A 27,748-nucleotide genomic window follows, 5' to 3' on the forward strand; every position below is an offset into this window, starting at 1 on the left:
TGCAAGCCTGGCTTAATGTTGGGTAAAAATACCATTTACTTCTCTGTGGACACTGCATTGCTAATCCATAATATTCAGTAGTGATTATTCTTATTCACTCCCAAATTCTCCAAATGTTAAAAGATTTTGAGCAAATATTTACTTCATTGAGAACTGCTGATTTGATTTGTCCGCTGATTTGATTTGTCCGCAGACCAAAAATAAAAGTAATGTGTACTTTTGCTGGTTCCTCTTTGTGTAAATAGTATTGACAATCCAGTTTGGTTCAAATTTGAAGTAAGGAGAGCCCTGAACAGGACTTTATAAAGCCAGTTTTGCTTGTGCGACAGGGTGCTTCACCACCTTTGAACCCTAACGCGCCCAAAACCCATCGCCAGTTTCAGCCCTTCAGCTACCTGGTCAATCACATCCATGAGAAGAAATAAATGAATCATTTCCAATGACGTAATACTTGTTAACACATAAAAAAAAAATGTACAAATTTATACTTTAATATTTTTCAATAATTATTTACATCTAACAAAAGCAAACACATTGGACAAAATAATAAAGGATTTAAGACATAACACGCATAGTTCAGAATAAAAACACGCAAATTAATGTTAAGCACATTTAGAAATACATGTACACATGACGAACACAAATACTATCGCAACAATGCTCTGCAATTAACTAATATGATAACAGTTTATTCAAAAAAATAATTACAGGCCTTGTATGCAAATAAAAAATCTATACTATAATAGAGAAGCTAAGGAAATGAACAAAAAAGCTTGTTTACGAAAATTAACAAAAAAGCTCGTGTCGAAACAGAAAGGGTCATGTTAATCCTTGTTCATTTTCCAATATAAATAATAATTGCAGTGATATAAGTTGCCAAAGTCATCTCCACACAGTTCTACATGTAAACAAACTTTCAATAAATAAAGCACTTTACAGTATTTGGTCACGCACAGATTACACAATTACATTGATGTATGGCCCTGGGAATAATCAAACGTAACTCACGAGTATATACATAACAAGAATGGAGAAAAATACAGGATATGGTCCAGTAGATAAACAACAACAACAAGTACCGTACAATTCTGACAAAACATTAATGTTTATATATTAATCTAATTTGATATTAGATTGTATTGTTATTAATTTATAGGTTGTAAATGATGTACATTGACTATAAACTTATTATGTAAATTAAGTATATTGACGATATTCTAAAATAAACACTTCTGTTTGTTTCTCTGTATCGTGTTGGACCAAGTATCCTGTACATTCATGATTATGAGGTATATTGATTTGCATTGCAAACATTCACAACAAGCCTGCCATACATGCTGATACATCTGATTAAAATAAATCATGAATAAAGAAGAATAAATAAACATTTCACATTAAAATGTCTACAATAATACAGCCATCTGTTGTATTATTGATACAGCCAGTTGAAATACACAACATAATTCATCTACAAATACCGTAGTCGAAATTCATGGGTATTATTTATGCCTTTCAGTGAAATATCATGTCATATTCAATGCTATTATTTTCACTGCAGTTACACATTGTCAATGTCATAATTTGGTTCCAGTGTTGCTTGATAAAAGTAGCATACTGATATTGTATGCCAGGTAGAAAACACTTGAGATGTTGTCACAATTTTGGGTTTTTCACCCAAATTTTAATGCCAGTTAATTTGACTTTTTGTTTTAAATTTACCTTAAAAGAAACAGACAATTTGTTGACTTTCATATGATTACCGTAAATATTGATTTCACACATGACCACAGTAAATTGTACTGTCACTCATGGTTGCACTACTTATGAAAATATAGCTTTCTGCGATCACTCTGTGACTTACACCAAAATTAAACAAATATTCTCTTAAGCTTACAACACTGCCAAATTTGCATGTATTCAAACAATCCCCTGAAAGTGTTTTTCTATACGTATCCAGTAGAGCAGTTTGAAAAATTGGTATCCATGCTAAAATTTATTTACATGTCAAAGAAAGATGTTACTTTTAAATGCCATCAAGACTATATGGTAATATATTTCTAGTTTTGAAGGAACCATTTCTGCGAGATGTAAGACTAGAATTTAGAGTATTATCACTGTCAAAACCAGAGGAAACAGTTATGTACCACTTATTTTAATATCAACATGATTGTAAACAATTATCAAAGCTTGTTACTAACAAGTCTGATCAATTAGTCGGTCCATAGCTAGGTCTTGCACCCACCCCAACTATAGTCATCGCTTGTCCTATGCAATTACAAGTGTTATTATAATATAACAATTATATTAAATATAAAGATTTCAGGCTAACACATAAAAACCTAACTCACATGTTCAGTGTTCAACAATTAAATCTGGTATGTATACCAGTAGTTCTTTCCACGATAAAGTTCATCAAACTGCACTTTCCCAGTAATAAACTGCTGTTTCCGAACACTGGATGAAATAGCAGCCTTCTGTCAAGAGTCTTATCAGCTTCACATTCACAACAGGGACATACAGTCGCTGTAACAGCCAGACACTATGATATGAATGATCCTAATTGGCTAAGATGATGAGGAACAACATCCACCGCCCCCTGACTGTTGTGATGTGTGACTGTCGTCAACGACAACCACACTACGACGGTTATTCTTGCCGGGTCGGGTGACTGTGTCACTGCCTGCCTTCTCTATCATATCTGTAAGAAAGTTTCACAAGGTGAGACAATAAATTTGACAAAACTTCTTAAAAAGCTTTATTTCATCTAATTTGATTATGTTTGTATAATTATATCATGCCACAACTTCAACTATCTCAATATGACATGTGGAAAAACAAACATCATTTATTCAACTATATCAAGTCTGCTGTGTCAAACACTGATTCTGAACCTGCTTGACAGGCAGGACTTGTATAAATTTCAACTTCTGCTTGAAAATGTTTCTTGTCACATTTTGTGTTGATGTTTATCATAATTAGAGATTAAAGATATACCATTATCGATTATCAGAAATAATCAAAGAGGCCATTTTGATCGATCATTAGTTTCATAATTGAAACTGATTCATCTTCAAATGGAAGGAAAGGTACACTAGTCATCTAAATGGTGGTGTGCTTATTTATACCTGCACTCGAGCAATGCCCATTCAGAGAGTGCTCTAATAAGATTGTTAGTCATTTTAGGTTTTAAGAGCATAGCGCAGACAGAATGTAACCCTGGTAAGAGCTACCCTGGTTCTTGAACCTGCACCAGTATAGCACTGCCACACGGGACCCCCATTTAACATCCCTCCTAAAAGACAATTGGTATTTCTTTATTGGTGTAACAGGGAATCGAACCTGCAACTCTTCGATTAACAGTCAAGTGTGTTAACACTAGACCAAGGATTGTCCACTCCTTATCCTACAACATGCCTCATTGATTACATTCAGTGTAGTGTTCAACTATTTTAGTGTCCAATCAAAACACTTGGATTCTGATCTTAAATATAAGTTAAATCTTAGTTTGATGTTTAATATAAGACCTGAAAGAATACTCACTTTTTGCCACATCTAGGAACATCTCTTCTATACCTTTGTTCATTTTTGCTGATGTGTGAAAGTGTCTTGCTCCTACTGAAGCAGCATATCTGTGGACAATGAGAATAAATGCCTTTGGTATTATTTCAAATTTGTCTCTATGTGGGCATGTTTTTTTGGATACAAACTTTTTACAATTCCATTACAATTGAAAACATACAAAAATATCACTACATCTCTATAGAGTAAAAAGATAATAATAAAGTGTAACATACGCCTCAGCCTCAGCGACGGTGACATGACGATCCTTCTCCAGGTCGATCTTGTTGCCAGCGATACACAGGCAGATCTCGTTACCTAGCATCTTGCGTAGCTCCTTTACCCAGTTCTTCACCTGATAGATGTAAAGAATATGTTATCCCATCTCAATCTAAGAAAGACCAAGTCAAATACATTGCTGGCAATCCATAGGCAGATCTCGTTACCTAAAATCCCATGTAACTACGCTACCATCTCACTCTAAGACAGACTAATTGGAATATGTTACAGGAAGATCTTGTTACCCAACATCTTATGGAACTGCTTTACCCTATTAGTAAACGCTTGTTGAAATTTGGCAGACTATACATAGACATGGGTAATTGCCCTTTGAAAACCTACGTGTTAACCCATATAAAAAAATATGGCAGATATTGATACCTAATTGAAACATTATAATACATTGAGTTAAAAACTGCTTTTAACCGTTGTTAAAACCTTTCATTTTAAATGGTTAAGTATTGGTGTAACAGAAATGTGGTTTTAAAAAAGTGATACCTTCCAATATTTCCAAATACTAGCGTGTCTGAATTTCAGACAAGAGGCTCTTGAGTTTCAAATTGAAGTTGTCTTTGACTCCATTCGAGCAATAAAGGCAAAGAAGAGTGTAAAAAGCTTGGACCAGCAATATGACAGTATACTCTCAGCTTTATCAATGTGCAAATCATATTTATATATCTTGGAGGTTCCAATTGCTTATACAAGTTCCTGTGAATGCAATGTACATATACATTGGCAAGATATAGATGGAACACATACCTTTTGGAAGGAGTCCTCATCAGTGATATCGTACACAAGTATTGCACCATTGCTATCCCTGTAGTAGATCGGGCCAAGGGCATGGAACCGCTCTTGACCCGCAGTGTCCTGCCATCATGGAAAATAGAGAGATTAGTCAGCAATTAACAGATAAAAACAAGACCTGTCATACATCAACTATGTCGACTCTGCCCCGCTTTGTCTTAAAAATGAATTCAATAATGATGTAATATGTGCCTGTCAGAAGCAATAAAAAAAGGTCAAATTAAAAAGTAAGCAAGAAACAAGTTGGGTTACGTAGCCTCATTGTGTGATGGCGGTAAACAACTGAGTTTAGTATTTAGTTAAATAAATGAAGGGTAAAGAAGTAATAAGTGAAAATCCCAACTTGCCCTAAAACTTCAACTAGACACAATGTGCCCCAAAATTTAAACCCAAGTTCGTAACTCAATCAATAGCCACAATTTGTATGAAATGGTGTTTTGTAACCTAATAATAAGATGGTCATCAATAATTGTGTGACGTATTAAGTCAATAGAATGAAGGGTATAAAGGTTATTAGTAAAAACCCAATTTGCCCTAAAACTTTAACTGGACACAATGTGCCCTTAATGTGTTCCTAAGTCAATCAGGGGCAATAATTTGTATTTAGGATAATATGAAGTTATGTAACCCCATTGTGTGACGGTCCCGAACAACTGTGTGAAATATTAAGTGAATTGAATGAAGGGTATTGGAGTTTTAAGTTATAAGTGAAAATGCCAACTTGCCCGAAAGCTTTTACGTGACCCTGACGCCCCGACGATCTTGAAAAGTTTTTGAGTTATGGTCTAAGTTTAAGCAGGCCATACCACTACCAACCTGGACAATGACACCAATGCTATGATAATAATTTATGGTTTTGAAAGCAGACAAGCAAAAACACTGTTCTTTTAAAAAAAAACATTTTATAATAACATTCAAGTTGTCATGATGCTGCATCCTAAGGCTATGCACATTCAATTTTAAGGTTTTTGAACACTTAGAGATGATCTTATTCAAAATTGAAACTATTAAATTATAAATAGATTAAATCATTCAAGTAGATATGTGCCTTATGTCGCCATATTCATTAAATGAACAATGAAAAGGAGCAACACAGTCATTTTAGAATTTCAACCTTTTTCTTTTACTTTCAAGATCAAGTTCCAAACTTCTGTGTACAGCTGTTAGCAAAAACTGAAATTCATTTAAACTTATTGTGTGAGGAAGCTGTTTACCAATAACACTCACTATTTTTTGATTGTTCAACTGCTTCATAAATGATTTAAATCTTTTATGACTGACCCATTAAAAACAACTACTGGTATGTTTTGAGTAGATATTTTTTTTACAAACCAGTTACCAGCAAGCGACTTCACTGTTTATGGTTTTTAATACATGTTAAAATAAATTATAAATAAGACTAATGCTTAAAATAACACTATGAAGTGTTCTTCTAAGGATCACCTGAATTGTTGAAAGTCAACACCATTTATAATATATATTCTAATGTTGTGTCATGATGTGTTGGAAAAAATGCTATATGTGGAATACATGTAACTTGTGTTAAGTTTTATAGCCATAATAGTGTACAATTATGACATCGTAATTTAATGTGCGACGTCAACAAACACCAACAAATCCCTTCAGAGAAAAGCATGCTGGACTCTGAAGGGGTCTGCTGGTCTTTATATACAGTAAATTCTCAATCCACACAGAGCCCGGGCTTTGTTAATTTGCATATTACCAACCAAGTAAACATACATACTATGAACGTACTTCCATCTATAACAGAATGTAATTCTATGAACGCACATCCGCCGCCTACAGCGGACCATTACATTATTATGAACGCACAGCCGCCGCCTACAGCGGACCGTTACATTACTTTCCACTCCGAGATGACTCGTCCCCGAGTCTTGGCCTGGGAAACTCGACGGTGAGGCAAATCCGATTCGGCAGCTGTCAACACCGCTGCCACCATTTGTAATGTGCGACGTCAAAGACGCAGACACAACAGATCCCTTCAGAGAAAAGCATGCTCGACCCTGAAGGGGTCCGCTGGTCTTTATATACAGATAATTCTCAATCCATACAGAATCAAGGCTTTGCTAATTGGCAAATTACCAACCAAATTAACATACAGAACGAAATGTTATACTTTGAATGCACATCCGCAGCCTACAGCAGACCGTTACACTAATCCGCTACCTACAAAGGCCCGTTACATTACTTTCCCCTCCGAGAAGACTCGTCCCGAGTCTTGTTCTGGGAAACTCAAGGGTAAGGCAACTCTGTTCCGGCAGTTCTTCACTGCTGCCACCAGTAAAGTATACCTTGGAGGAAAAGTGCGCCCGATGTGAAACAAATACAGTTTAAAATTTTAATAATTTGTTGTTTGTATTTTTCAATATATGTGGCTTACCCATATAGACAAGTTAACTCGTTTGCCAGCAATGTTTAACTTCTTTGTTAAATAGGAGGCCTGAAAGAGAGAGAGAAAAAAACAGATAAAAATACATGTACCGGTATATGATAAAACCATGTGAAAATCTGTGTCATTCATTAATAAGTAATGAGAATACAGCGTGGTAATTTGAATTGTTGGTTATAACCGTGCCATAGAGCATAAGAACAAGATGAATTCAACAAGTGCGTATGATTTTACATGAAATTGAATGAAACCAAATAACTTGAATAAGTTGTCAAATAGGCCCCAAAACGCTTGATCGGTGTGTGGAATAAAAAAAACAGCAACAGTGTGATAGGAAGTGCTTCATCAAAGTTTATTCAAGACAATAGAGCAGATTCTGACATATACCTGTAATGTTGTTAAATGTTTATCGTTGAACTTGTTTTCCACGTATCTCAACACCAAGGAAGTCTTGCCCACACAACCTTCCCCCAACAACACCACTTTGAAATCAAAGTTTCTCCCGGCTGCCATTGTCTCTCAGTGACAGTCAGCTATTACAAAAACAATATAGAGAAATATAACATGCAATATTTAAGAGATCATGTTTTTTTCTTATCACTAAACACTGTTGTTTCAAAATAAAAACATTACACCTCTTTTCTTTCAATAAACATGGCGAATGTGACGTCATCCGTCACGAGAAAATCGCTTAGATCAATAAACATTGTAAATATTTCTCTTTAGAATCGTAAAACAAGTGTCATGCATTTAAAATTTCAGCACATTCTTTAAAGTTTCTGGTATTCAACGAAAATTATTTAAATCTAGATTCATTATTAAAAAATATATTTTAAAATGACTTGCGGAAGCATCTAAGCGACAGTATCTGTCATGAACCAAAATAATAAGTCAACTGAAATATGGCACATGAAACAAAGGTAACTCTCAGCTTTTACAACCCCCTAAAGCCTTAAATTCAAGAAAAATTATTGTGGGGTTTTCCTTCTTTTTACTGATAGTTAAGGTTTTGAAAATAACAACAGAACTGTTAAATTTTAAAACGATTGTGAAATTGCGTCAGTGGCATATTTGTTTCAACAGGGAAATGACACAGTTTTGCCAGATCAGCCCAAACTACATACATGTATGGTTATTGTCCATAAACAAGCAATGTATTGTTCATTTTAATATCTTTTGAAGGAGCCACAGTGCAAGAATTGATGTTTGATCATTAATATCGAATCACTTATACCTAAAGATCAGGTGATCCTTGTTGTCATTGCCTCATTGTGCCTATATAAACAACTGTATAGGACATGAGTCATGATCAGGCTCAGTTTTGTAATACCCAATATACCTGTAAGGTCTATATAGTGGGCATTAAGAGCTTACAGTCATATAAAACACAGTGTTGTTATAGAAAGGAACTAGAAATTTAATAGAATGCCTGAAACACTAAAAAGTCATCTTAAAAGACGAGGAATGCAAGCTGGACTTAAAGTTTCATCAATGACAAAAAGATTCACAGCAACAAAAAACACAACAAGATTGTTTAGGGTTTCAAGTGTTGAAGGAATGGTAAAACATACTGATATTTTTCATATTTATCACATGATTTATGTATAAATAGATCTCGTTGTAAACAATTGAAATTAAGAATATTTATCATTTACTCTTTTATGAAATAACACTGCATAAACTTGTATGATTATTGTTCGGTAAAGCAAAACATAATAACTTTTTAATGTTTTATGCCATGGGTATACCAGCAATTGCACATGGCAAATCACCTTTATAAATAAAACAATTTATGTTTACAAATGGAAAATTGCGCTTGTTTTTGTCAAAGGCTTCCAAAATTATTCAATCGTCAGTCCTTAAGCTGATCTCATTATTGAAAACATGAGCATAAACACTAACACATTGTATCTCATTTCAGACGTTATTTGAGAAAGAAGGGGTGTTTATTCACATCAATGTGAATACTCACACTTCAGACAAAGATGCCCACCTTCCTGGTAGAATCTACCTCCTTCAAAAGGTAAGTACTGTAAACTTATAAAATATGTTATTTAGTCAATTAATATATCAAGAACAAGTCTGTAGAAACTTTGATGTTTCAAACATAGCTTTATCTATCTGTTGTTTCAGCTATGTTCTGATGTTGCATCATGAATATAATGCATATGCTTTAGAACATGATCTAAATATACGTTGTAGTTTACTGAAAAGAAAGGAATGGTATTCAAAGTCCAACCAAATTGTATTACATTATGATACAAAATTTCTCATTTCCAATATTTTACATTTTTTAAGAGCAGTAGGCTGTAGCATTTTTATTTCAGTTTAAAGAAATGTTATCACTGTAAAATTTTGAGATGTTATGGTCTTATGGAATACATGTACATTTACTTTCAGCCTGATGGAACATTTATTGAGTGGAAGGCAGAGGAAGTAATCTCCTTGGACAGCCACTCAGAGCAGGACTGGGCCATGATCAGCTCTGTAGGCTACCAGCCAGACAGAGGATCTGATCAGGGTAAAGAGCTGATAACTTTATGTATGAAAATAATTTAGTATCCCTGTTTTGGGCCAGGGAGATATCTTTCAATGTTTTTAAAATTATCCTCATTACATGTTTGTTTTAGTTATAATTAGACATAATACATTTGATAAATAATTCTGTTATAATTTATGTGGAAAATGAGTTTTTAATCCCCCGCCAGGGAGTGGGGAGGAGATTATAGGAATGCACTTTGTCCGTCTGTCCATCTGGCTGTCCGTCCGTCTGGCTGTAACATTTTGTGTCCGGGCTATAACTTACTTATGCATGGATGGATTACCATATTACATGGTACAAATGTTGTCCTCATTGAGACAATGTGCAGTGACCTTGACCCAGGTCCATACATCAAAGGTCGAGGTCACACAAGACATTTTAAGGTGAGACTATTCATGCTCGTGTCTGCACTATAACTTACTTATGCATTGATGGATTACCATCTTACTTGGTACAAATGTTGTCCTCATTGAGACGATGTGCAGTGACCTTGACCCTGGTCCATATATCAAAGGTCAAGGTCACACGAGACATTTAAAGGTCAGAGTACACATGCTACTTATGCATTGATGGTTATCATAATAAAATTATTACTTGGTATAAACGTTGTCCTTATTGAAACGATGTCCAGTGACCTTGACCCGGGTCCATACCTCAAAGGTCAAGGTCACATGAGACATTTAAAGGTCAGAGTACACGTCATGCTTGTGTCTGCGCTATAACTTAATTATGCATTAATGGATTACCATATTACTTGGTACAAATGTTGTCCTCATTGAGATGATGTGCAGTGACCTTAGCCCGTGTCCATACCTCAAAGGTCAAGGTCACATGAGACATTTAAAGGTCAGAGTAAACATGCTCATATCCGCGCTATAACTTACTTTTGCATTGATGGATTACCATATTACTTGGTACAAATGTCATCCATATTGAGATGATGTGCAGTGACCTTGACCAAGGTCCATACCTCAATGGTCAAGGTCACATCTGACATTTAAAGGTCATAGTACACATGCTTGTGTCAGGGCTTTTTACATTTAGCAGTGTAGACATGTCAATTCTTACTGGATTTATTGACCTTATACATTTCATACAACCATAACTGAATTTGATCCAAGAACTTGAACCAATTGCAATTTGTGCCAGTAACCAATCATAAAGTTTCGGGTCCATATTATGACAATGCGAGATAGAGGATAAGATATAAATGTTAAATAAAAGTGTTAAACAAGTTGCACAGATTGATACTTAGTGCACTCTACCAAGCATTATCATTATGTGCAACAAGTTTAATATTTAAAAAAAACAATGGACACAAATTTGATAATATATTTATAACATGTGTTTTCTCTTCAGAAGCAGTAAAACAATGTTATGACCTCACCACAATATATATATGTATCACTTTATCAAAAATACTTAAGGCTTGCTATTTCATCGATGTTATAAATCAAGGACTCATTTTCCTTCCTTTTTTAGCCAAATAACCTTGACATTGATCTTACCTACACTACACACAATATGAAAAACTTTAACAAATATCCTTTTATAATATTTTCAAATATCCAAGAATATTTAGGTTACCAATCAAACAACTTGTATTTCCTATATTCCCACTCTTGACCAGTGGTTGTGTACAATTTTGGTCAGATTCAACGCACCAGTCAGGTTGCGAGAAAAACAAAATATACTAAAAAACAATGGCGGGGGATATAGCCGTCCTTTGGACTTCCTTGTTGGTCTAAGACTAGTAAAAGCTGGAAGTTTTCAGAGATAGATATTGTAAGTCTTCCAATTTTCAAGGCAATGATGCAAAAAATGAAAGAAAGCGCTACAACCTTAGTTTCGATGTTTTGGACCTGAAGAGTTTCAAGCGTAGTGCCCCGAGTCATGGCTGGGCATACATTATCTTCATTCTGAAGGATGGGACTACGTACCCTGCTGTACATTTCCATAATGGTGGCAGCAAGGCACTCCTGAAAGAGCTGGAGAAGTTTGTCCACATCAGGAGGTACGAGATTACATTATTAAGCTTGTAATTAATTTTATTATATTATTACATTATAAAAAAGTTGTTGACCAAACATAGGTAGTTTCTTTCAAAATAATGTTTTCATTAACTTAGTTCCAAAAATAACTTTCACGAGTATGTGCCAAATAAGAGTAAGAGAAAATAAATATCTTTGTTCCTGTTGCTGGGTCTCTATCAGACCACGTGATTTTCATTTTCATAGCCATTACTCTGAAGCTCTCATCCAAGTCAATTGATATAACTATCATTTTTTCTGCCAGGTCTCCGACAGACAGCCGGTTGTTCATTATCCAGGACCACGACCCCGAGGCCCTCACCAAGTCGTTTGACGAGCTTAACCTCTTCCAGGACTCGCAAGGAGATCTCGTCACTGTACGTTCCTTCAGGACATTGTTTTTGCAAAATTATGAATATTGATTTTGAAGATTAAGGGTGAGGTGGTAAAGTCACTCTAGTGGTATAGATTCTAACCTCTCACCCAAAAGCATGTGGGCTTAAACTCCATCATGGCCTTTGAAAATGGCTACTTTCAGAAAACAAATTAAGTGTGATTCTATCAGCTATCTGCTTTTTTCAAAATCAAGTTCTAGTTGTTCACAAAACACCCATCAAACCCTGGAAAGGGTTTCCATTTTGATTTTTCTATTAATGTATGCCATGTCATACTTCAACATTTTATTTCACCAAAGCTAAAATAACAAATTCTTAAACTTATTTCTTTTCATTTGAAGACATTTCTTTATTTGGTATGTCATTGCAATGGATAAACACAACATTTTTTCTTCATCTCTTCAATGTACATATACAGAAGTTCATGAAGGACCCATACACAACAACAATGGGCGGTTTCTCCAAGGTGACAAACTTCCTGCGTGACGTGTTGATGCAGGAGGAGCCAGTGGGGGCACCGGACATCAAGGTGGAGGAACTGCTCAGTGAGGACATTCCGGGTATGGAGATCAACAATAGTGATGAGCCAGGATATGAACTCGTCTCCAAGGTGAGTGGGAATGCTTCTTAAGTGAATGTTATTGTAACTCTACCCACCAACAGAGTTATTACAATAATACACAAATAGTTAGGAGCACGAGAGATGTATTATTTCAATCATGAAAGGGGGGTGTAGTAAGATTTTTGTACCCTACTTGTCAATTAGATATGAAACTTTTGAATCTAACTGTTCAATGAGGAGCATGTGCATTCCAAAATTACATTGTAATTTATCTGCATGATACTGATTGCACAGTGATTTGCATTCCATTCAGATGTGAGAATTAATGAATAAATGAAAACAAGGAAGCACTCTCCAGTATGATTCAAGATGAAGCTAAATGATGAAGCTGCTAGACTATTTTACAAGACAAGAGGCTGTGTCATTTATTTTCTGGATAATTATTTTTAGTGAAAATACTAGTTTACAGTTGAAATTTTAGAGACAATTTAGGTTTTGTATTATAAATGATGTCAGTGTTTGAATTTCAATGTCTGGACTCATCACTTTTTTTAAATTATTGACCAGATTTATAAGTTGTCGTAAGATGTTAGCTGTGACTGTTTAATTGACAATTCATCCATAAACTTCCGTTGATATTTTTGTCACATTTTCAGACAAAGCTTCCCTCACGGCCGGATGTGAGACGAGGGATGCCACTAACGTCCCAGCAGTGGTCCAAGCACATGGACAAGGAGGGGCGCATCATCAATGTGGACGAGGTCAAGGATGCCATCTTCAGAGGGGTAGGGGATGCTTGATATCCTAATAGTTTGAAGTTTTATTCGTATTTATGAAATGGCAAATACCAATTCATAGAGAATGATAGAGAATTTTGTAACTATTTACCTGAAGAAGGTAAACATAACCAAAGAGTTGTTATCATCTTAAAGATGATTGATTTTCATATTCAAGTTGTAATTCATTTTCCATAATTAAAAAATTATTCTAGTCAGCATGTAGCATTAAGCACTAAATTCTTAATGCTCAACCCTCAAATGAAGTTTTGGATAGGACTTAGAATAAATCTTGGCTTTTCAGGGAGTTGAGAGTGCTCTGCGTGTGGATGTGTGGAAGTTCTTGTTGGGCGTGTATGAGTGGGACTCCACCTACGCCAGCCGGACCAAGACAAGGAAGAGGAAACTGTGAGTACAGCGTCCATGGCAACAGATCAAAAAAGGAGATTTGAAATAAATGTTATCTGGTTTAAAATATTTTGTTAACCCAATTTAGAAGTATTTATTTTCATGGATATCATGCACCAATTTCAATACAGATTTGAGTCCATCTTATTCATAAATTGAAGTTATCTTAATCTTAGTTTGATTTTTTTTTTTCTGAATATTTCTGTTAATTAAAGTTAAGCCAGTACATAAATGAAGACAAAGTTGAGTATTTGCAAAGGAATCAATTTGTTGCCATTTCTGCCTTCTATGCAGATTTGAAGTTTTTGAAGTTATAACTAATGTCTTTTGATGACACAGACTATGGCAGCCAATCATATATAACTCAACTCAACTCAACTCAAAACTCGTTTTATTTACTAATTCAGGTTACAGTGTATGCAACAACATGAATAGGATATATAAAAAACGCATGTTAAAATATTGGTAATCGGGTACAGGAATTCGAAATAACTGATTAATAGTACGAAATACAATAATCATATATACATGTACATGTATAAAAGCTTAGCAGGGCCACTGTTGTTTTATCCCGTCTACAAAATGGGGCATAATCACACCATGTCAACTACGTTGTTTAGACCGCGGTATAAAACACCACGGGCTCTGTCTGGCTATATAATTTTTCGTGAAAACATATCATTGGCAAGTACAATGTTATACCGGGTGATAGTAGTATCAGATTTGCATGTTACACAAGTGAAGGTAATCATATATTTGGTAATATCAATCATACTACAGATATAGTCAATTTATACATATCATAACGACACTGAAATTCAATATGGAGACAAATACGTTTCAAGGTTAAGTATCAATTAATATTTAGTGTAATAGATATCTACTTGTATTGGCAAGAGATTGCCGGGGGAGGTTGGGAGTGTTCTTGTTTATTATGGATAAGATATATACAATACTAGAAATTTGGGTTAAGAATGAGTTATACATAGTGGATAAGGTTACAGTTATAAATATTAAACGACAGATGAGTAAACAAAGCGTACCACCAGTGTAGATGTGTTTGTTCCTCGTTTTCTGCGTTAACTGGTCAAGTTTATGGAATGGTCAAAGTTATCGAAAATGTTTAATGATGTGGTAAACAGAAGAATTGAGGAACATTTGACAAACAATCAATTACATGAAACAAACCAGTCAGCATACAGGAAATTTCATTCAACTGAAACTGCATTGGTAAAAGTTCAAAACGACATTCTTGAATCATTAGACAAAGGTGATGTTACGGTACTCGTGATGCTGGACCTGTCGGCTGCATTTGACACCATTGACCATAACACCCTTCTTCAAAGACTCGAATCTGACTTTGGATTTGCAGATAAACCTCGTCAATGGGTCGCATCATACCTAACAGACCGCTACCAAACGGTATGCATCGACGGCAAACTCTCTGAACCGGTCCTTATGAAATTCAGTGTTCCTCAAGGATCGGTACTGGGCCCAAAATTCTACACGATGTACACTAAGCCGGTCGGGTCTATCTGTAAAAACCATCGTCTAAACCACCATTTTTATGCAGATGACTCCCAACTCTATCTTTCGTTTAAACCAACTGACCAAGCATCAAAGGTAGTCACAATCACGCGAGTTGAACAATGCCTAAAAGAAATCATATGGATGAATTCAAACATGTTAAAATTGAATGCAGACAAAACTGAATTAATTATGCCTAAAAGAAATCATATGGATGAATTCAAACATGTTAAAATTGAATGCAGACAAAACTGAATTAATTATTTTTTCAAGTCAAAAACACTCCAAACTTGTTGAAAATCTAGAACTGGAAATTGGCGATACGAGCATAAAACCATCAAAAACTGTTCGAAACCTTGGTGTTACGCTTGATTCGAACATGCACATGGACCAGCATGTTAATTCGGTGACTCGAACATGCTATGGTCAGATACGACAGATTGGTCACATTCGGCCATATTTGACCGCTGATGCCACCAAGACTCTCATAAACTCGCTTGTGACATCACGGTTAGATTATTGCAATGCTCTCTTGTATGGCGTGCCGAAATCAACAACGAACAAACTGCAAATTGTTCAAAACACAGCTGCACGTATCATTACGAAAACAAGCCGTTTTGAACACATAACACCAATCCTTAAAGACCTTCACTGGCTTCAAATACAAGATAGAATTAAATATAAAATTATCATTCAAACTTTCAAGACTTTGCATGGTCAGTCACCGGTTTACATGAGCGACTTAGTAGAGGTTTACGTGCCAACTAGATACCTGAGATCAGCAAGTGCAGCAACCACCCTTGTGCCACAAAAATGTCGACTGGTCTCTTACGGTGATAGGAGTTTCAAAGTTGCTGCCGCAAAACTATGGAATTCTCTCCCGGACACTGTCAGAAAAGAATCATCACTTAATTCATTCAAAAGAGCTCTCAAAACACAACTTTTCAAAACTTCCTACAACGTATAGATAACAACTGTGGCTGTTTTTATCCCTACTTATTTTTACGATACAGAACTACAGTAACTGTATATGTATATATATATATGTATATATATATATTTGGTTTCATGTTGTTGATTTCTTATTCTTATTTTACTTTTTTATGCTTATTTTATTGCATATAGCATTTTAGACACTTTATGTGTGTGTGTTTTTTTGACAACATATGAGTTTCACTTGAATTGGTTTAATATGTTAAAATATGTCACTTTTGGTGATTTCCACATATCTGCGATATGTCACATGTTTAATTGTAAAGCGCCCTTGAACGTATTTTTTTATGAAAAGGGCGCTCAACAAATCTGGTCTAATAATAATAATAATAATAATATAATGTGTCAATTTTTATCCAATAATTACTACTAACCAATCAAATTGTTTTAATTAGTCAACTAGCCAAAAAATAATCTGTGGACAACATATCATTCAAAGTTCAAGGTCACAAAGACAAATTTAAAAAAATAGCATGCCAGATTGTTAATACTTTAGCAGAATGTAAATAGTTTGTACTTTAGCTGATTGCAAATAGTCTGTACTCCAGCTGATTTTAAATAGTCTGTACTCAAGCTGATTGTAAATAGTCTATACTCAAGCTGATTGTAAATAGTCTGTAATTTAAATGATTGTAAATAGTCTGTACTTTAGCTGATTGTAAATAGTCTGTACTCAAGCTGATTGTAAATAGTCTGTACTTTAAATGATTGTAAATAGTTTGTACTTTAGCTGATTGCAAATAGTCTGTACTCCAGCTGATTGTAAATTGTCTGTACTTTAACTGATTGTAAATAGTCTGTACATTAGCTGATTGCAAAGAGTCTGTACTCCAGCTGATTGTAAATAGTCTGTACTTTAACTGATTGTAAATAGTCTGTACTTTAGCTGATTGCAAATAGTCTGTACTCCAGCTGATTGTAAATTGTCTGTACTTTAACTGATTGTAAATAGTCTGTACTTTAGCTGATTGCAAATAGTCTGTACTCCAGCTGATTGTAAATTGTCTGTACTTTAACTGATTGTAAATAGTCTGTACTTTAGCTGATTGCAAATAGTCTGTACTCCAGCTGATTGTAAATAGTCTGTACTTTAACTGATTGTAAATAGTCTGTACTTTAACTGATTGTAAATAGTCTGTACTTTAACTGATTGTAAATAGTCCTTCTTTAGCTGATTGTAAATAGTCTGTATTCAAGCTGATTGTAAATAGTCTGTACTTTAACTGATTGTAAATAGTCTGTACTTTAGCTGATTGTAAATAGTCTGTACTTTAACTGATTGTAAGTAGTCAGTACGTTGACTGATTGTAAATAGTCTGTACATTAGCTGATTGTAAATAGTCTGTACTTAAGCTGATTGTAAATAGTCTGTACTTTAACTGATTGTAAGTAGTCAGTACGTTGACTGATTGTAAATAGTCTGTACTTTAGCTGATTGTAAATAGTCTGTACTTAAGCTGATTGTAAATAGTATGTCCTTTAGCTAAAAAAGCTTTTACTGTTTATGGAAGTTATTTACAAAAACATCCTGACATGAATTAACTGTCTGGACAATATTAAGCCACTCACAAATATCTAATTTAAAAGCTGTATGATATATATTTCAATGCCAATATTCATATAATAAATATGCACCATTTGACTGATCCCAACTAAGTGTATAATTAGTGTTTATTTTCAATTTTCAGAGACGATTATTTCCGTATGAAATTACAGTGGACCACTATAAGATCTGATCAGGAACGGAGGTTTTCCCTGTTCCGAGAGAGAAAGTGCTTAATAGGTAGTGCATTACAGTTATAACAGACATTTATACGGCTTCTTCTGTCGCCGATAATTAACATTAAGCAGACCTCGTTTGAAAACCCTTAACAGGCTGGAGAATGGCTAAAAATAGGGCAGACAGATTGATCTCACAAAAGCAGATATTTACTGCTACTGATATTATCTCGCCAGTTAATGCTCAATGATAATTAATTTCATTCTGTATAATGTTTCCTGTCTTGCTGAGACATTCGTAAGATGATTACATGAATCATTTATCATGTAAATAAATAAGTTTGATTAATTCTCTGTCTGAATATATAGAAATGAAGATATCTGATGAACTATTATGTGGATTTTAATTCTTGTATCATATGAACAGGATTTATCTGTAGAGAAAGACTAATGTAAAAATATACTGAAAATAATATAACAAGCAATGTTTTTGTGTACTTGAATGATTGCATAACATGACATTTCACATTTGATTTCAAGTTAGATAACATGACAGACTGCAATAACTTAAACTTTATTTTTTTTATGTATTTTATTCATTAGCAAGCAAAGTCCTTTCCATTGATGCCTATGTTATATTGGGTTACATCGTACCCACATTTCACATTATCACTATTGACTCGATATGATGACAAGCGTATTTTAACATTGGATACCTTCATTCAAGATTGACTGAAACAACTTAATTTCATTTCCAAGCGTGAACATCTCAAACTTGTCTTAATTTAAAAATATAAATTCATTCTAAATATAGCAAATGTTCTGATCTGGACCAAGTGTAGTAAATTAACTTAATAAAAATTGTTCATTAAAAATGCAGACAGAATGTTGGAAATAGACATTATATTGTTTGTGCTTTCAGAGAAGGATGTAACACGGACAGATCGCACACACAAGTTTTTCGAGGGGGAAGGAAACCCGAATCTACAAGTCCTCAATGACATCCTGCTAACCTACTGCATGTACAACTTTGATCTTGGTGAGATAATATTGAATAGTTTAAAAAATATATAAGATGTACATTTTATTATAAATTATGTTGCCATCATGAAATAATGTCATGATATATTTTTCGTTTTATAACTACTGTTAGAACCATTGATGTGACATCAAAAATGAAGAGAGATGAAAATTTTCTATTTAATGTATTTAGCTCTGTCATTTGTAAATTTAGTATATATGATGTAAATAGAACATAACTTTAATGGTCACTCAATCCAAACTCGATTAAGCTTGTTTCACACGTTTACTATAATTGATAAAAACTCAACAAGGCTTATTTGGATGACCTCTCATGTAAATTCTTTATTTATTTCATTGTGACTTTTATTTTTATCTTCTATTAATTCAGCAATGTCATGATTGTGGTAATTCTTGGAATAATTGAGATTTTTATATGAATATAAATGACGCAGGGGAGAAAACTCTTCTTCCAATGAAATCACATGTTACAGCTTTAAATACTCTTCAATAACCCTGCACTGTCAGTTGTTTCCGCAGGCGAGTGGTTTTAGTGGTTGGTTTAGAATTATTAGTGATCAGACAGATCGAGATCAAATTGAGCTTTGCCAGAGTACTTTTTATATAGGAAAACATTTGTATGAATGTCTGTGCATAGGTGCAAGTTTCTATTACCGGAGGTTTCCTTACAGAACCAGTGAAACTGCCTCATAAATTATTCAGGAGATTTTCGTAGCCAAATTGCCTATGGTACACATTGAAGCATTACGCAGTTTATTAACGGGGGTATTAGACGATTAAGTTTGGTATACTTTTTTGTGTTTGGTATGTTTACCTGCGTTTGGTATGCTTACCTTCATTTGGTATATGTATCTGCAGGTTATGTACAAGGTATGAGTGACCTGCTATCCCCAATCCTGGTTGTCATGGAGAATGAGGTGGATGCCTTCTGGTGCTTCGCTGGCCTCATGGAACGATTGGTCAGTTCTTTACTGTGCAGTGCTTTAACAGTTTGAAATATTCTTTTGATTGCTTATTTTTAGGAAAATTTAAAAGATGACTACCATTTGGAAACATCATGAAACTTGAAATACCTGCAAACTATGACCGTACAATGTATGTATGTACAGCAAGTCCAGTCACTCTTGTTAAATGATGTGGTGAGTTATGCCCCTTGGATAAATGAGGAAAACAGAAGAGGATGGCATTAACATGCAGTGATTCTTCTGTAAAAATGAACATGTTCACTGTATTAATAACTTATTAAATTAAGTGCTTCAAAATCCTAGTGTATACAGCTACTATTTATTCTTTATTCATTATTACCTCATTTTTGGGTCAGATTTGTGTCATATTTTATTTTGGCATTGTTTCATCAATGCTAGACAAATTCTTATTTTAGGCAGGGTTTTATAGTGGTGTGCAGGGATGTGAATCTAAAAAAACCATCTCTGGCTTTACATTTTATGCAGTGTTTATCGATGATTTGATGCTAAATCGGAATAATTCAGAATATGTCTGCTGGCAACTGCTTTGCTTCACAAAAGAATGTATTGAAACCAAGTCCATGTACCTTTGTTTGACTTCAGGGTTGTCATGTGACCAGAAACCTCTCCATTGGTTTATTAGTGGTTTGACAAATATTAGTTACCTTGGAGTGCCTCAATTGGCTCATGGCACCTAATACATTGTTGAGTTTTGTTGTTATTTCAGGGTGACAACTTCCAGATGAGCCAGGAAGGCATGAAGACCCAGCTTTCACAGATACACAAACTCATGCAGATCACTGACCCGGAACTCTGCAATTACCTGGGTATGGCACTATTATTGTCATACTTTGGTTTATATGGATTTCCAATGAAACTTGGTTACAGTATATTCTTAACAGGCTTTTTTTTAAATAAATGCAAAATTAGATATTATTTCATAAAAAACACACAAGAAAGTATTTGCCCAAACCTTAAGAGTGATATGGGTTTATTGTTGGACTTTATCATTTATACTTGAACCTCTACTCTCTTCTTGCATTTAAACTTATTGTCATAAATTTATATTATGACAGTATGATCTATCTGGGTTCCCCTGTATCATCCTGTCAATGTCCAGGGCCAGTATTTAATATTGATCTTATCCTTATCCTTAGACATGCATCAGTGATTCCATTTAGCCTATTGATCAGCTAAATATACTGGCCAATCAAAACACTCAGTTTCTTATCTTCAGTTAAATCTAAGTTGGTTATTGAATATTCCCCTGATTACATTTGGTTTGCCCATTTACAATTAAAACTTTCTAACAAAAGGCCATTGTGCCCCAATATATGTTATGATTTTATTATTCACCTGAAACAATTTTGAAATAAAAATGATTTCAAGACCATCTTTCTATACATGTACATGTAAAACAGAGGCCTACACAAATGGGTTTTGCACCATTTCAGAGAGCCACGACTCTGGTAACTTCTACTTCTGTTTCCGCTGGATCCTGATCCATTTCAAGCGGGAGTTCTCCTTCTCCGACGCTCAACGCCTCTGGGAGGTAAGCACAGACTCAGAATATCTGTATTGGGAGAAAACAAGGTTTAACTGTGTATAAACATGCAATGAAAAACATATGAGTTGTTTTGTGATCACTGTTGACCATGTATTACATCATTACAATTCATGCATTTCAAATAATGATAAGTCTCAATGAGTCTATTGTTCAGAACTTTGTTAACACTTAAATCTAAATAAAACGAGTACAGCTAAAAAAGATGCCTCCAATCTTGTTAGAAATACTGCATATCACATGTGTCCATGAAAGATGAGTAGTAAAGCTTTAAAAGTTAACAACAATGATGCAATGTTAACTTTTGCAAACTTCTGAACTATCAGCCCAAGGTGATGTTGATTTAAGACATTTTTGTAAAATGAAGGAAATCTGTTCCATTACAAATTCAAGTACTCCGCACGTTAATGCAAGTACTCAATATCTGGTTCTAGTCATATATGTACTTATTGAGTTCTTGCTCTAAGGTGATGAACTTATCATGGCTGTATTTTAAACCTAGCTGAATAGTATAGGAAATACCATTTTAAATAAGTAATATAGATGTAATTGCAAATATTCAAGGTCAATGCAGGTACTGTCTCTTATGTTCCAACTATTGAACATTATAATTGTTGAGTCATTTTGTATGTACCTATTTAACCTTTCTGTGATTGTCAGGTGTTCTGGACGGACCGCCCATGCCAGAACTTCCACCTGCTCATCTGTCTGGCCGTCCTGGACACGGAGAAAACCACCCTGATGGAAAACAAGTTTGGACTCACAGAGATCCTTAAGGTAGAACCACAGTAACTGATCGAACACAGTAACTGATGTGTGCATTTTGAAAGAACTTGGCACAAAATTTCATGTTAACCACATTGAGAAGGCCAACTCAAGCTACTTAGATTCTCCTTGCTGGACACACTCCTGGAGAGTGTAAAATAAACACTCTTTGAAAATTTGTACATTTTTGACTGTTTTACAGTCACTCAAGGACCAATTTCTTGAAATAGTTTAACCATAAATAGCTTAAGTTTCTTATCTTATTTAGCCCAAATACTTACTTATTTTATACTAGTATTTATTTTTCAAAATGAAAATTAGTTAATTCTGATTATCACAAAATCATTTCTTTAAAAAGTCTTCAAAATAAGAATACTACACAAATTGTACCGAAAACAAAAAGAGCTTAGCTTTATCGTGTTATAAACTTGGTCAAGAAATTCAGCCCAGGAATTTAAATGGATAGCTTATTAGGTCAAATATACATTGTACCTTTACTGAAAGAATAAATCTCAGGACAGGTTTGATAAGTGCAAGCTATATACAGGATTGAGCAGATAGGTTCAAGTTACTGCATAAGCCTCGCCATAGGACGCTTTTAGCTTATCGGTATCTCAAAGAAAAAAGTTGAGGCATTGTAAACGCCTTGGTGCCTACGTTAACATGGCCAGACTCAACAATTGAAACTTGGTACATGTGTTGCAAAAGATAATGCACATGTTTAGCAAGGCCCTTAACTCTGGCTTTAATAATTGTTAAAACACAGAAAGCGTTGGCTGTGCGGCGCTCTTGTAGCAGTCACTGTTAGATTTGATACGATACTTTTCGCTGATGATATACAAAAATTAAATGTCAGCATATAGAAGGCTAAACATAATCAGGATGGTCGTAATCCTGCTGACGTATTGTAATGTCTTGCTTCCTGTAGAGTTGCTGTGACTTATTTATAGGGCTTCAGTACAGTTCAGCAACAAGTATTTCATCATTTCAGCACATAAATGACATGAGCATGGCAATCCACCTAGAAGAGACGTTAAAGAAGTCTGAGGGCATTTTCTTGCAGCTGAAGAGCGCCAAACACCTGCCGGACACCATCAAGGAGATCCTGGGCTTTCCTACATCTTCTCCTGCGGACTCTGCTCGAAGTTCCGGTACAAATACTCCAGTAATGCCCGACATGGGATCGCCCATCAATGCCCAACCCCCCAATACCCACGAACCTGTCCAGCTTACCACTGTTGGTTACAGCAAAGGGGCTAGCGCAAGACTTCACCTATCTGACCAATCACGGAGTAGTGACAATGGATTCAGATCTTCAAACAGTTTTAACAGTGATGCTAACTCACCGGATGACAGCAGTATTGAGATCTTGTCAGACATTGGCAATGGATTCAATAACTTCTCATGAAGTGGATAGGTCAGATTTGTGTGGTCATATCCATGTGTCAGACTGGTATTGTTTGCTGTGTCCACTTAGGCTAATTATGGCTGTGATGGCATAACACTTGAACATTCTGGTCAGATGTGGTGCAATATTGCCTGTAAGCAATGTGTTTATTAGGCTATTTTTGCTTTGATGACAGTGCGCGTTAGTTTGAATTGATGATGGTGCAGTGCTTAACTAAGTAATGAGCTGTAGATATTTACAAATCAGTGTTTTACCTGTGTGCAAATTCTATCATTTTTCTTGTGATGGGGACTCGAGACTTGTTTTTATTTCTCAAATCTTACCAAGTCAAGGATGAGAACATTTCTTGCTGCTGGTCAGATTTCTGATAAAACAAGAGTTAAACCTGTGCTCCAACTAGAACCCGAATTACCAAACAGAATTTTGTTCAGTTATATGGAATGTGCTTGGCTTTTTTAAAGTCTATTAATGTATATAATGTTGGTAATATTATTATGTGATACGTGTAAAGTGTCTTTTATTTGGATTCATAGGTGTTGCTATGTTAGCATGTTTGATGATGTGAATAAGCCTCGTTATCATTATGATATGATTTGTGTTATAAATGTATCTTTATGTGTATATTAACCTATTAGTTCAGTTCTACACATTTTCCAACTGTGATCTTTTCTATTCCTGTTGTTTGTCTTCAGGTGAATAACTGAAGTTTGCTACACATTTCCTACAAATAATGTATGTATATCTGGCCATCCTTACAAAATCTATGTTCTGCGGCCTTACACAGTCTGTCAGTAGTATTGTTGGATAATCGGGCAAATCACGTAATCAATAAGTATATCAAAATGGACAATCCAAATAAAAAATAATTGTAAGTGTATATTTTCATATTGAATTTTGGTATTTAAATATCATTGATCATTATTCCAATAACTTCTATGTGTTATATATTCCGAAAATGGTGCAACATATGGAATGACAGAAGAGTAAATTAAAATGTGGACATTCTTTTGTATTTCATATTTTTTGGGTGAAATAATACAGCTTGGTGAAAATTGATTATGGATGATCATGATGAACTGTGGTTGATGTCGGGTGCCCATGGACAATTATTCCATGGTCTCAACCTCATCCACTCTACTTGTTCATTATATTATATTAATGCGCCATCACTAGTCAGCCAATAGGTGATGTTTTTTACTGAGTGCTGACTTCATATGTACAATATTTCTGAACATTTTGAAAAACATTCATACTTTAAACAATTAGATATAAAATGAGCTCTATAAAGATAACAAAAATATAAAGTTGTCTGTAGCAGGATTCAAACACCTACCTCTGGGTCTGTAGTCAGCGACCTTATCCACTGTACCACTGGGGTCATGTACTGTGTCGTGTATAAGAATTGTCAACATTGGAATGGTATTTATTTGAGGTGAATTAAACATACTAAATATAAGAAGAAGGGATTCAGTTCTTGTTGTTATCAGTTTATTGGGTAATAACATGTGTCACAAGGCCTTTTTTATTATTCGACCTATTTTTTCATTACTGAATATAAACAGATGCTGAGAATGCGCTTTAAAAGCTACACTCTCACAGATTTACTGTTTTGACAAATTTTTCATTTTTTGTCTCTGAATGAGCCAATTTTTGGGTAAATGTTTTGAAACCAATGATACAAGACTTTTGGCAAAAGATCTGAACACAGTTAATTATATTTTTGTTTGAAAATTGATGTTTTAAGCTAAAAGTGTTACTAACACTTTAAGAAAAATGAAAGTTTTGGCACTTTTCTGATCAATTGAGATGTGTTCTATTGGGAGTTATCTTATATGACTGTATTGAAGGCATTGATACCAAAATCAGCTGATTCTGAGACAAAAAATAAGTCATAACTGTCAATCCCTGAGAGTGTAGCTTTAACACTTACAACAACAGAACTTGTATGTATAAAAAAAATGCCTATGACCTCTGGAAGGTCATTGAAGTATGTTAATTTGTATTTAATGAGTCAGTCTAGACACTGCAAACAATGACAGAATAGGCTTACATACAAGGTATGAATCATGGTTTCAATTCTTATACATTGCATTAACCCATCAGTTCCTAACAAAGTTGTTAACACAATAATAGTTGCTTCCACTTCAATGTCATCTATTGTATTTGTTCCTTTATAAAGTATGTATACATCTCGTTCTGAATTTTAGAACATTAACGTTGAAGCAGTTTTTTTTATGTCATTATGATTTGCACTTATTTTGTTATGTATTTTGGTACTTGACTGATTCTACTTTGTACATGCAAACCTTTTTTTTATTGTCTGTTGATGAATGTTGCCATACATAAGCTTCTTGTTACATAAATCACTTTGAAGAATTCCGATGGCAGTTATCCAGTCTACTTTTGAAACAATAGTCAAGGCATAAAAATGATGACTGCTTATGTTTAAAATGTATTCATTACTATTCGTAAGTTCCGCCATTAAATATATCGAGTTGAAATGTTTGAAGCAGTTAAAATAAATAAAAGGACAAATATTTTCAATTAAAACAACAGATGTGTTTAGCATTGTACAAGTACATGTAATTACTAGTATTCAATTATATAACTGCTAAAAATGTTCAATACTTCAGTACACATTCATAGTTGTGCAAATACTTTTCATATCTATACCTGTATTTTCATGAAATGTTATGTTACATTGAATGATGTTTTGATGAACTCTTTGCTGTTAATGGCCTTCAAGCAAGGTAATAAAATGCAAATCATACACGCAACATGGTCTCATGTTGTTTTTGTCCTTTAAGAAGAATCACAGGTCTAGCTAATGATACTGTCATACACGTGTGCATAAGGCAAAAGTCAGGATCCTTGTATCGCTCAATTGTATATCAGATCGTTTTTATTTGTCCTAGCCGCTGGTATTGTCATTGTAGTGCTAAATCTTTAAGTTAGGCCATAACGGAAAAAACCCACAAACATTCAAGATATTCAAATGATACCTGGTACACATGTTGCCAGGTACAATATGTGTATGTACAATAAGGCCCATAACTCAGACTGAGTCCCTCCACGGTGCTCTTGGTATATTCATTCCAACATCGCTTGTCGTAGAGGACTCAACATTTGAAAAAAATTCAAAAAATAATTTTTAGGTGGTCTGAACCAGATATTCTTTTGAACACTCCCTTTAGAGCAATGTCTGTAATTCACTTGTCGGACGTGGATCTGTTCTTTTTTCATGGTTTCCATGGATATTGTTAAGGCCACATGGTGTTTTCTTTGTAATTCTGATGAATATATTCCATATTCTGAACTATTTATAGTCTTAAATTTGTTGTTTACATTTCTTGTTCCTCAGATTAAAATCAAGATCAAGATCAAATTGCCAATTTAATGTCAATTCAAGTTAATTGCTATATTAAAGCTATAGCTAATGTTCTAAATTCGGTAAAATTTAGCAAAAACAGGCTTATTGCATTACATAATTACACTTACAGCAAATAAGTTACTATAATTCTGTACTTTTAGTTTTATTGAATCATATTTAACTGATTAGACTGATGTAGATGTGAAAAGGTAATGTTCATAAAGTCACACATAAATACTCCGAATAATTACATCGGTTGAAAAAGTCAATTGTGATTTGTACTGAATTTAAATATTTTTAGTTCATAAATCCTTTCAAAACAGTAACATGAGGCAAAATAGGCTGGTAGTATATATGCCCATGGCTGGTACATGTATGGCTGGAAGTATATATGCCCATGGCCGGTAGTATATACTCCTATGGCTGGTACATGTATGGCTGGTAGTATATATGCCCATGGCCGGTAGTATATACGCCTATGGCTGGTACATGTATGGCTGGTAGTATATATGCCTATGGCTGGTACATGTATGGCTGGTAGTATATATGCCTATGGCTGGTACATGTATGGCTGGTAGTATATATGCCCATGGCCGGTAGTATATACTCCTATGGCTGGTACATGTATGGCT

General features: G+C 34.6%; 2 protein-coding genes across 2 annotated transcripts; one reads left to right on the plus strand and one right to left on the minus strand.

The window, feature by feature from the left end:
• Nucleotides 1-475: 475 nt before the first annotated feature.
• On the minus strand, nt 476-7,739 carry LOC128237059 (ras-related protein Rab-21-like). The gene is made up of 6 exons (XM_052952252.1): nt 7,439-7,739; nt 7,043-7,102; nt 4,597-4,704; nt 3,795-3,913; nt 3,541-3,629; nt 476-2,698 (listed from the first exon to the last, which is right to left on the minus strand). Exons 1-6 carry the CDS (start codon nt 7,562-7,564, stop codon nt 2,565-2,567), a joined length of 636 nt encoding a protein of 211 aa, XP_052808212.1. The 5' UTR covers nt 7,565-7,739; the 3' UTR covers nt 476-2,564.
• A 124-nt stretch (nt 7,740-7,863) lies between these two features.
• LOC128237058 (TBC1 domain family member 15-like) lies at nt 7,864-26,539 on the plus strand. Its single transcript, XM_052952251.1, has 15 exons — nt 7,864-7,971; nt 8,973-9,074; nt 9,452-9,572; nt 11,400-11,607; nt 11,889-12,000; nt 12,437-12,628; nt 13,237-13,365; nt 13,661-13,764; nt 17,973-18,067; nt 18,926-19,042; nt 19,903-20,003; nt 20,737-20,836; nt 21,464-21,561; nt 22,234-22,350; nt 23,330-26,539. The coding sequence occupies exons 1-15, from the start codon at nt 7,954-7,956 to the stop codon at nt 23,744-23,746; spliced, it is 2,031 nt and encodes a 676-aa protein (XP_052808211.1). The 5' UTR covers nt 7,864-7,953; the 3' UTR covers nt 23,747-26,539.
• Nucleotides 26,540-27,748: the final 1,209 nt, after the last annotated feature.

The sequence above is a fragment of the Mya arenaria genome, chromosome 6, assembly GCF_026914265.1.
Source record: "Mya arenaria isolate MELC-2E11 chromosome 6, ASM2691426v1".
Lineage (NCBI taxonomy): Eukaryota > Metazoa > Mollusca > Bivalvia > Myida > Myidae > Mya > Mya arenaria.

Bases quoted from the DNA above. Each gene is read 5' to 3' on its own strand.
- LOC128237058 (XM_052952251.1), top strand. The intron at 9,075-9,451 runs GTAAGTACTGTA...ATTTACTTTCAG, and splicing joins GAATCTACCTCCTTCAAAAG to CCTGATGGAACATTTATTGA. The intron at 11,608-11,888 runs GTACGAGATTAC...TTTTTCTGCCAG, and splicing joins AAGTTTGTCCACATCAGGAG to GTCTCCGACAGACAGCCGGT.
- LOC128237059 (XM_052952252.1), bottom strand. From the start codon at position 7,564: ATGGCAGCCGGGAGAAACTTTGATTTCAAAGTGGTGTTGTTGGGGGAA. The intron at 4,705-7,042 runs GTAAGCCACATA...CCATGATGGCAG, and splicing joins GAGTTAACTTGTCTATATGG to GACACTGCGGGTCAAGAGCG. The intron at 3,630-3,794 runs GTATGTTACACT...CATTGTCCACAG, and splicing joins ACCGTCGCTGAGGCTGAGGC to ATATGCTGCTTCAGTAGGAG.